The following is an 11,778-nucleotide window of genomic DNA, read 5'->3' on the forward strand; positions in this document are numbered from 1 at the left end:
TAAGTTTAATTCAACTTACCATAGAAATATTTGCATGTAGAAAATTTTTTTTAGTTCTGTGGAGAATCTTATGTACTTTATTTTGATTCTGTAATTTTTTATAAAATGCACCAAAGACGAACAATTTCCGAACAACTGATTTTATTACCACTTGGTGGTTTTTTTTGGATAAACTTCAAGATCGAGCTTTTTTCAACCATAGTTTTAAGAAAAATTGTTCGCAAAAAGTAAAAAATTAAGATATTCTAATAGGTCATCTAACGATTGTTTTCATTTTAGGCTTAAAGTTGCCAGGGCATCCCCAAAAAAGAAATAGTTTGGTTGTTTAAACAGGGTGGCCGCTGGATCGGGAATTATAAACAATTTTGGAAGAAAAATATTTTTGGTTGATCAATTGTGAATATTTGAACTATAATGATTTTTTAAATGTTACTGTACATCAAGTATTAAAAAGCGAATAATAATAAAATTGATCTTATATGAGGATTCAGAATCAGTTCAAAATTTGAGCATTTTTTAAGCGTCAGATCGGGTTGAAAATTTGGGATAATAAATAAGAAGCGGTAAGAATGGTGTCACTGGTCCTAAAGTTTAATGATTACGGAAAAAGCAACAACAAAAAATGTACAAAAAGAAAACTTTTTATAATTATACAAATTTAGGACCATGTCCACCTTTCTTAGTGCGTCTTATTTATAATCTCAAATTTTCAACTCTATGAGGCGCTTCGTGTAAAAATAAGTTAGGAAATAAAAAAAGTGTCAGTAAGGTAGAAATTTGGTCACGTGATCCACTTTAACCGTTTCAATTTGAAACCCTTAGTAGTTAAACAAATGTGAACGCACGATTGAAATTTTTATTAACTAATTTCAATTTTAAAATAAACTTCAAAATAATATATTAATAATTATTTATTAATTTTTCTATTGTACTTATTAATTAACCAAACCATTTATTATTCTTTATTAATTATTATATTAAAATTGATTGAATTTCAGACATTTTTTCCGTTTAACATTTGAAATTTTTTAATTAAGAAAAAGATCAATTACTTCATATTTAGAAACATTTGTCTGTTCATTTCAAATCAGTAATTAGAAAACAAATATTTAAAACTAAACAAAAAAACTTTGAACGTTACAATTCTATTTGTTCGATTTGAAAAGTTTTAATTTGTAAATGAAATGGTTGAATTTCGATGCCTAAATTATTATATTGAACACCTATTATTTCTAGACAAAATTCAAAAAGTTGAAAAGAAATTTAGAAATTCTGAAAAAATGGCGTAATTTAATATAAATAATAGATTTTTTTCAGATTTTTAACATAAAATTGTGAAGCTTTTTGCGAATCGTAAAGGCTTCCAAAGAATAATAAAAAAAAACATTTTCTTAAGATTCCCAGTAAAAATTGAAAATGATTTTTTTTATTTTGAAAAATTAATTTTTTAGAGCATATTTAAAAAGAATTAAAAAGAATTGCAAAAATTGTCAAAAATGAACAAAATTTTGCAGTTTTTCAATGATTTTTGCTTAAAACGATTGGAAGCACAGTTTTTATTACTTCAAATGGAAACATTTTTACCTTCAGAGTTCGAATTTTTTAATTTCATTGGCCGTGAAAAATGTTTAAGAACCCGGAAAAAGACAGGGCATTTTTTTCTTTGATTAAAACGGCCACCCTGTTAAATCTAGTATTTGAAAAGGTTGAGTTTATTTTTAATTATTTGAGGCAATTGAGAATTACTTCTAGTTTTTATCGCATAGAATTTTTAGAGTTTGTAAAGCTTATTATAATATATAATTATAAATTGATAATGCTTAATCTAACTTCGAAATAAATTTTAAAAAGTTATCATCTAGATTCTACAGCTAAAAATAAGTATTTTGAATAAAAAAGACAATTATGCCATTAAAAACTTTATTTTGGTTCGCTTTGCAAATGGGAAAAATATGTCGCATGTGCCTGTAGGAACTTTGGGCTACAGATAACTTCTGAAAAAATTGTCTGAGGTAATCTACCGGCTTGTGAATCAACGCAGAACACGGTCACGTAACCGCTAAACAATGGTCGTTTACAAAAAGTTCTTAAATCTAAACTTAGGTCCTACCAGTAAATACTAAGTTTTCTTATTATCTTTAAATTTATACACATTGGTAACAAATATGGTATCAAATAATATGGTATCTGTTACATACAGCTTCCTTTTTTATATGTATCTTCTCCTCTCAATCTTTCATTTATATTTTAATTCCTTTTACTACCCAATCTCGCTTTGAAGCGCTGCCTATCTTGATTTATAAATTTGTAGAGTTACTCCCTCTAATTTATCGCGTACCAGAATATGAAACAAATAAATGTTCTCAAGAACTTATATCGATTCCCCAAATTGATCAAATATTTATTTTACTTTTTAGATACTCAATTACTTAATAAATTATTGCAGGCGTTTTTCATTGAGAAGGGCACGCGATTTTTCAAGAGGCTCTACAGCCTTTTTGCATTAATCAACATTTTTTCTGATTTCTAGAAAATTATTTACAAGCGTTGCAACTTACAGTACCTTAACTCATAAATTCGATCACTATTCTGCAGTTGATGATGCAAATTTTGCCTTTTAAGTTTCTAAGCAGCCTAGATATATTTTTGAATACAAGAAATCTCACTTTTTATAATGTCCCAAATTAAAGGAGACTTTCAAGAAATCCGCGCAATCTCTGCTTTTGAAAAACTTACGCTAGGGTTTTGAAAAAACTTTAAAAATGCAAGCTTAGTGGTTTCATGTACGAAAATTCCAGTCTTATCAGCGAACGTCAGTTTGAAATTTAGATTTTAAATAATAGACGAGGCGTGACGCATCCCCGAAAACCTTGATTCAAATTCTCTGTGGTTTAATCCACAATGGTTCTAAACGAAGTACAAATTTTAATCCAAGACCCGAGTGTTAACCATACACTTTGGTAAAAAGTTAACAGTTTATTAGAAAAAGTCTTGAAAATCACAGGAAAAAACTTTTTTTATAAGTCGCTTTTTTTCAAAACTGTATGTTTATAGCGACCTAGAAGTAAACTTATACAGATCTTAGCAGCTGATTTACTACATTCGATAATTTTTTATATACAATCTCGGAGAGTTCGAAATATTGAACTAGTCAATACTGTGAGTTGCAACTTCGCTGCTTTAGACAGACGATAAGTTTGAAGAGACGAGACTAGAAAACTCGAGGATTTGTAAAAAAATCTATTTCAAGGTGTAGAAAAATTGATGTAAGGTGGATTTCCAAATTTTCAAAAATGACTTGCGGTATTTTCGAAAGGCTCAGTTTATAGGAGTTACGATAACCTTTAAGTTTCTGACTGTCATCTACTATTCAAGGTCGAGAAAATCGAATTTACATATGCTTTGACTCTCATTGAACAAATCTTGTGGTTTTGTCACTTTTAAATACAAAAGGCTGTTCAAAAAGTTGACTTTTCCCGGACTCGTTCTCTTGTTTTACCGTGAAGCTCGCGTTTATATTATGTTTCTTGACTAGAATTATTTTTCGTTTTCACGCGACTTGAACGAGGCCGAGCCTTTTCCTAGCCTGAACAAACCTCCGAGTGTTCGTCCCAAGCGGCGGCCTGAAAAATAAAAGAAAGAGTCAGTACTATTTTTGTTTGTTTTTAACATTCAAGATTGAACGTGCACACAGCGAGAAAAAAGTCCAGTTTGAGAATATAAAATTATATATTACATGTAAATTTTTTTCATTTGAAGCAAATACAAATTAAAAATAATCCAGTTTTGAAAATTAATTTATTATTTTTCCGTAATCTAAGTATTCCTTTCTTGTTTTGGGTTTTGCAAAAGATTGCAACTTATAATTGTTTAACTATTCAGACTTTCTATTTTTTATTAAATAATTCTACAATCAGGACGTAATTAAATAAAGAAAATTTAGAATTTTTCAAGTTTGTACGTCAACTGTCGCTCTAACGATTCTTACCTGACATTCAGGACTGCAGTACCACTGATTTCCACAACCCGCACACACATATTGTGCAGTGCGTTCGTGACAGCCTTGACAACGCGGGGAAACATCTCTGTCCTCCACAACTTTTCCAGAAACCCGTGATTCTCTCTCGTCCATCATTGCCGTTTCTTCTTCCACATCGTCCTGAACAAAATGATGTGTCATTCATCAAAATTATTACTTCAAATATAAAGTTAAAAAAAAAACATGAATACTAAGAGATATTTTTTAATGCCAACATTTTAATAATGAGACTAAAAATTCGTGAAATTGAAAATGTAATCACCTATTCTCGACTTCTTAAATACAATGTGTACTAATTCTCAAATGTAGAAATTATCTCCAAGACAATAATGATTTTACTAACATTTTCTGAACGTATGAAATATTTATAGCAAGTTTGAATGGCCAAATTACGTAACAACTCGGGGGGGGGGGGGGGGGGGGGGGGTTCGAGACATTTTGTTACTCATGTTCGCAATTTTTCCAAATCCAGAAAAAGTTTTTCCTAATGATTATCTTTTTAGGACAGATTGGATTAACCTTTGGTATACTCTTTTCGTGTCCTAAAATAAAGGTCAAGTTCGTTAGCCAGCCATCTTGGGTGAAAATTCAAAAAGTGAGCGTATTTTGAACATTTTTGAGACCACTTTTTTAACAAATTCTCTGTACGTTTATTCATAGTATTCTAAAATTTAACAATTTATCCTAATGACTTTTTTCGAAAAATAAAAAATTACTAGTGTTATAGCATTTTCAAAATCCAAAAAAACAAACTAAAATGAACAACTTAGGCCAAACAACGCACAATACGAAAAAAAGTCTGGAGAACAAAAAGGTTGCTTTTTGAAAGCCCTACAAGATTATGATGACAACTTTTTCGATTTGATCAAAAAGTTGAAAATTCCAAATTTGTTTGTACAAACAATTTTGAAACCACATTTTTTCAAGATGTAAAAATTCTATACACGGTTGTTCATAGTACTTCAAATCTTAAACAATTTATCCTTCTGACTTTTTTCTATAAAAAGAAAATGGTCAGAGTTAGAGCATTTTCAAAATCAAAAAAAAAAAAAAAAAAAAACTAAAATGAACATTTTAAGCCAACAACGCATGATATGAGAAAAAGTCAGGAGAAGAAAACTTTGTTTTTTGAAAGCCCTACAAGATTATGATAACAACTTTTCTAATTTGGTCGAAAAGTTGAAAATTCCAAATTTGATCGTACCAAAAATAATGAAAAATTCAAAAATTTCATTTTTTGGTCAAACTATGCAAGATACGAAAAAAATGAAAAAGCTCAAATTGTGCGCCCTGGAAAGAACTACAAATGTATAATGAATCACTTTTCGATACAAGCTACGAAAAAAAAGAGGCAAAAATTATTCATCCAAAAAAGAGCTATAATTTTTGATAGGACATGTAGTTTTTGCTTTAGCCGTAAAAAATAACATTCAAAGTAAAAATATTCAATTTGTTTGAAAAAACAACACAAGGTATGAACTTAAATTACCAGACAAAAGTTGAGCGCCTAAAAAGATCTGTAAATATATTATTAATCATTTTTTGATTGGACGAGTAGATCTTCTTTTAATCGTAAAACATAAGATAAAAAATGCAAAAATGAACTTTTTGGAAAAAGCGCAGAAAAGACGAAAGAGGACATAGGCTCCTATATAGGATCCTGTATAGGTTCCTGTATTATACCCTATGCAGATGCGCAGTAGTTTTTATATAATCGTAAAAAACATTAAAAATAAAAAAGTTATAAAAACAAGGAAATAAAAATTAGTGTGATTCAATTTTTATACATATTATGAAATGTAATGATATACATTTATTGAAATGATACATCTTTCAGAGCAGCTTAGAATACAATTTAAAGCAAAATATGAAAGAAATACAAAAATAACGATTATAAATACAATTTGCTTTTTATTTTGCAATTTTTTAATAAGTAATCCCAGGCAGAGTTATATAAAAAATGTATTATAATTGATATAAAAGTGTTGTGTATAATGTAGAAAAGTTGACATGCTGGACAAAATCGAGTGCGAAGCACGAGATACGTGATGAGAATGTGTTCGTTAAAGCCAAAAGAGCTTTAACAAAAGAGAGTTCAAAATCACAAAATTACAGTTGTCTGCCCGTTCACCTTTGATTTTAAAAGGTCTGTGCCCGAATGCGGAAGAAATGCAAAGACCAAGTGCGGAGAGCGATTGCCATCAGTCACGTACCGTAGGTGCGCTCAAACTCTCGAGCTAAGCTCTTTTAACGAAAGAGAATTCACAATTAGGCGCGCGATGATAATGTGCCCGCTTAGCAGGCAGATTTTTTTGGTAAATAATTTGTCTTTTTAGTTTAAAAACTCAACCAACATGTTAAAAAATTGATTTTTTTTTTATAATTGAAGTATTTTATTAAAAAGCCATCTTTTATAGTAAAAAATACATTAATTTGTTTAAAATAAATTGATAAATTTGTATCTGAAATACTGTTTCAATCCGTTCATAAAAGATTCTATTTTAAAAGTATTACAAGATCAAATTGCTTGTATTTGAATATTAATAATTAAGGGAACTGAAAAATTAGTCAAGAAAAAATCAGAGAATTTTGAAAATGAATTTCTTGGACCCCGGCCTAAATCTACTAGCAATAACTAGCCTATAATCCGTTACGTAATTTAAGTATGGCCCCTAACGAAGTGTATAATTTACAAGTATATAATTAAGAACTGAAATTTTTATATAAATAAAATTTAAGTTTATCATTTAACTTATGAAAGTCCGATGAAAGATATAAGTGGATTTGTTCTTATAATAATTGCAGATTGATATTCTCAAGATAGCATAAGTTAAAACATAAATTTCATTTGTCTTTATCTTAAAATTACAATTTAAAATTATCCAATTTTTATAAAAGTATAAAAATTCTATTAAAACTGTTTGTATGCTGAAGTTCAACTTTTTATTATTTTAATTTAATGTGAGCAAGGACAAGGGCAAGGGGGTTGAGGTACGCCCAGCGCCCCAAGTGTTTATATAATGCTTGCATAATATGTGCGACACACTTTTGTTTAGTGTACACCCTGCCATTAAGATAAACTTTTAAAAATATATACTAACCACATGCATCATATTGTTGACATGAGATTGCGCCGGTGAATTTCCAACTGGTGTAATTGTAATTTCCGTTCGAGCCTAGAAAAAATTTAACGTTTTATTGACATGCATTTTTGCAGAGCCTACAACACTGCTAGTTTCCTGTTCTCAGATCTTTAAACGATTTTATTTTATTATTAAACGCTCTTGTCGAAATGATTTGTATATGAAACGATTTAAACCTATAACTTCTAAACTGAATCAAAACTGAAACGAGACAAAAAGTAATACTGATTTTGTATTCTGAGTGTTTTTAGAATTTCATAATATCAAATTGAAAGCCTTCACATTGTACAATTTGGAATTCAAGGCTTTCAAAAACATAGAGTCAAAAGGTAAAGATTGAACCGTTTTTAATACAACTGATCAATATTGTAAAATTGTGAAAACTAGGAAGCCTTCGAGACAAATGTTCAATTTTTTTAATGCTTGCAACATTAGTTAGTAATTCAAAATAAAGCACTTTAAATTGCACAATTTCAAAATGAAAACAATAAGAAAATACAATTTTATTTGAAAGCCATAAAACTAAAAAATTTTATACTAAAAATTAAACATTAGGCTCTCAAAAGTAAATACTATTGAGTTTGGAACATTTCAAATTGAAAAAATTGGAGCTCAAGGCATCCGAAATGGAAAATCTTTAATGTAAGTCTTTAAGATGGTACAATATTAACCATTTATTAAAGAAACATTAGATATTGAATTATTTTTTCCTTCAATTTATCAATTCCAAATTTCAAAATTTTAAAGCTTGCAAAATTGAACAATTTTTATTTTTAAAATTTGGAAACAAGAATTCATAAACAGTCATAGCAACTTAAAATAATCAAACTACAAGAACCAACAAAGTTAAAATTTGATGAAGCGAACATGGAAATGTTTCCATTCAAAGATATATTTTTTAAACTTTTAGATTCCATCATCTGCAAAAGTAAAAATAAAGAAAGGTAACAGAGAAAACAGAAGAAAGAGGATTTAGTACAGAAATTTAAGAACACGTAGCCACAGCTATTATTAAATTGTAAGAATTTATTATTAGAGTTTACTTTTGGACGTTAAAAAGGGAATTTGAATTTTAAATTAATCTGAATTTATTTTGCTTATTTTAGCATTCATAAACCTACATGCTTAAATTTTGTATGAATTGAATTGAAAAATCAAAAACTAAGAGCCTTGCAAATCAAAATATTCAAATTTAAAACTAATTCAAGACAAATGGAGCGCATAAAAATTAAACGATGTTATAATCAAAATTGAATATTATGGTCTGGAAGTTTGAACAATTTTACAATTCAAAATTTACATCGTTATAATTTTAAAGAATTTCGGATTAAAATAATTGAAAACTGCATACATTAATGTCAAAATATCTCAAGTGTGCCACTTTTAAATCAATTCTATTTTCAATCAATTGAATTATGAAAAAATTTGTTACGAAGTAAACTTTACGCTAAAAAAATGTTCGGTAGTAAAAAACATTTTTTTATTATTTAAATAATCGTGTGTTTAAAACAATTGAAAATTAATTAAACTTCTCCGTCTGTGAAAGAATTCGACGTTGCAATAGATTCTACAATCTCTTCCGAAAATTTTGGTGAAAAAAAATTTGTATTTTGCAATAGTTCAAAAGTTATTGATTTTTTTGTGACCGGGCTCCGAACTCCAGCGCTGGTCGAGCACGTTCGGACGCGATAGTTCAATCTTCAACAAAGTATAGTGAAATTTTCAACCAAGAAGATTAATTTTCTACAAAAAAGTCTTTTTTTAACAAATCGGTTCAAACATTCAACCTAGTAGGTTAATTTTTAACGAAAAAAGATGAAATTTTAATTTTTTTAAATGTAGTAGTTGGTATTAAATGCAAAATCTCCATTATTTTAAATACCACTACTACATTTTTTTAATTGAAAATTCTTCTTTTTTGGTTTAAAATTAAACTACTAGGTTGAATGTTTGTACCGATTTCTTAAAAAAAAATTTTTTTTTTGTGGAAAATTATCTTCTTGGTTGAAAATTTCACTATAATTTGTTGAAGATTAAACTAGTTTATTAGAAATTCAGTTTTTGTGTTAAAGCTTCGTCACTTGAGTTAAAAATTCATCTTTTTGTTGGAAAAAATAATTTTTTGGTTGAAATTTTTTTTTATTAAAAACTGATCTTTTCAATGATAATTTGACTATTCAATTTTTTTGGAAATTCACATGTTTTGATTGAAAATTCAACTACTTGATTGAATACTTAACCACTCTCTTAAAAAACAATATTTTTGGTTGAAGATTCATTTCTTTGGTTGAAAATGTATCTATGCTTAATTGAAAATTAAACCACCTTATTCGTTTTTAGTACAAAATTAATCTTCTTGGTTGAAAATTCATCTTTTTGATCAAAAATTAACTATACCTGGTAGAAAGTTGAAACGCTAGATTAATAATGCATTTTTTAATGAATATTTATCATTTCAATTTAAAATTCGTTTCATATTGTACTTAATATGATACCCATAATAATTGTATTCAAAATAATTTATTACCCAATTGTTCCCCTATTTCTTGGCTTAAAGTTGATCCACTCTATTAAAATGATGCTTCATTCTTTCAATTGAAAATTCATATATTTTGTGGAAAAATTAACTATTTTTATAATATTATTTTTTTAGATTAATCTTTTTAACTGAAAACTTAACCATTCAACTTTTTGTTGAAAATCGATATGGATCTATTTTGCGGAAAATTAATTTTTTTTTAGTAGAAAATTAATCTTCTCGGTTGAAAATTGATCGTTTTGATTAAAAAATTGACTATATCTTGTAGAAAGTAGAAACCAATTGATTAAAAATTCATTTTTTCATGAAAATTTATGATTTTAGTTGGAAATTCGTGTCATATTGTACTGAATATGATACCCGCGCGCGTCTGAACGTGCCCGACTAGCGCTGTAAGAATTCTTTTACAGGCGGAGGAGTTTAATTAATTGAATTTCGATGAACCGTTGACGAGTAATCCATTTTGAAAAAAAATGATCAAGAAATTTGATTGTTAATAACTTTAAAAATAATAAATGATTTGTTGGAAAGATATTTTAGGGATTTTGATATAAAAACGAATCGAAAACTGTATAAATTGATTAAAAATGCATCAATGGATTTAAAAGTGGAACACTTGAGTTATTTTGACCTAATATTAAGTGATAGGCAGTTGAAATGTTCGAAAAAAAATTCTGTTACTTCCCGGCTTTTTCAGGATTTTAAAATATCCCCGGTTCCTTAGCCTAATTACCACCCTGCTGACGAAAAAAAAAAATGTTAACAAAAAATATGGCGGTTCAAAGCCTGCAAAAGCAAGAGCACTCAAGTTTGAGTTTTGAATCGTCTAAAGTTTTTGAGTATTCAAATACATTAAAGGCCTTTGAATTTTCAAACATCAAAATTTGTAAAGCATTCAAAGTATTGATTTCAAATCGTAGATTTCAAATTATTTATGTCTTACGGTCCAATCGTAAATCGAAAAAATAAATATGAGTCAAAAAAACATGTTCTTCGAAACTCAGATATTTATTTAATAGAAAAAACTCCTTTTGAAACTTCCTGACGTTTCAGTACACATGCGTACCTTTTTCAAAGGTTCTTAAACCTAAATAATTATATTAAAAATTAGTAATTTTAGTACGAACAAATATGATGGATAATTACGTAGATTTGAATACATTGTAACTTGAGTTGATGATAGTTTAAATAGTCAAACAGATCAATTTTCAGTAAAAAAAAGGAACATTTCAGTGAATAGTTTTAAGAAATTAATTAAAATTTAGTCATTTTTTGAAGTCTCAAAAAATTTTTTCGAGACTTCAATCGATTACACTACATTTTTTAAAATTGTACGAAAAAAACAAAATTGGCGTAGGTTAGGACGGACGAACAGAAATTGACAGTTTTAGAAATACATGAAGAATACGTAATGAACGATGATGTAATAGGCAAGTTTCCATTGAAAAGCACTGATGTGGAAGCGCGTAATTGAGTTTAAATTTGAAATAAGAAATTTAAAAAATTTTTTAAATTTTCTTATTTCAAATTTAAACTAAATTTAATTAAATTTAATTTAAACTAATTTAAACTATTTAAGAAATTTAAAAAATTTTTTAAATTTTCTTATTTCAAATTTAAACTCAATTACGCGCTTCCACATCAGTGGTTTTCAATGGAAACTTGCCTATTACATCATCGTTCATTACGTATTCTTCATGTATTTCTAAAACTGTCAATTTCTGTTCGTCCGTCCTAACCTACGCCAATTTTGTTTTTCTCGTACAATTTTAAAAAATGTAGCATAATCGATTGAAGTCTCGAAAAAATTTTTTGAGACTTCAAAAAATGACTAAATTTTAATTAATTTCTTAAAACTATTCACTGAAATGTTCCTTTTTTTTTGACTGAAAATTGATCTGTTTGACTATTTAAACTATCATCAACTCAGGTAACAATGTATTCAAATCTACGTGATTATCCATCATATTTGTTCGTACTAAAATTACTAATTTTTAATATAATTATTTAGGTTTAAGAACCTTTGAAAAAGGTACGCATGTGTACTGAAACGTCAG

General features: G+C 28.0%; 1 protein-coding gene across 5 annotated transcripts in view; it reads right to left on the bottom strand.

Moving 5' to 3' along the window:
* Positions 1–1,903: 1,903 nt before the first annotated feature.
* LOC117169531 (WD repeat-containing protein 87-like) overlaps positions 1,904–11,778 on the bottom strand; it is a 129,260-nt gene continuing 119,385 nt past the window's right edge. For all 5 annotated transcript variants that reach the window (XM_033358300.1, XM_033357686.1, XM_033356900.1 and 2 more), the window contains exons 7-9: positions 7,141–7,215; positions 3,989–4,159; positions 1,904–3,623 (exon numbers count right to left, since the gene is read on the bottom strand). In XM_033358300.1, coding sequence (XP_033214191.1) covers positions 3,582–3,623; positions 3,989–4,159; positions 7,141–7,215 — 288 coding nt within the window. In that variant the 3' untranslated portion in view covers positions 1,904–3,581. The remainder of the gene's footprint in view (positions 3,624–3,988; positions 4,160–7,140; positions 7,216–11,778) is intronic.

This window comes from Belonocnema kinseyi, chromosome 1, assembly GCF_010883055.1.
Source record: "Belonocnema kinseyi isolate 2016_QV_RU_SX_M_011 chromosome 1, B_treatae_v1, whole genome shotgun sequence".
Classification (NCBI taxonomy): Eukaryota; Metazoa; Arthropoda; class Insecta; order Hymenoptera; family Cynipidae; genus Belonocnema; species Belonocnema kinseyi.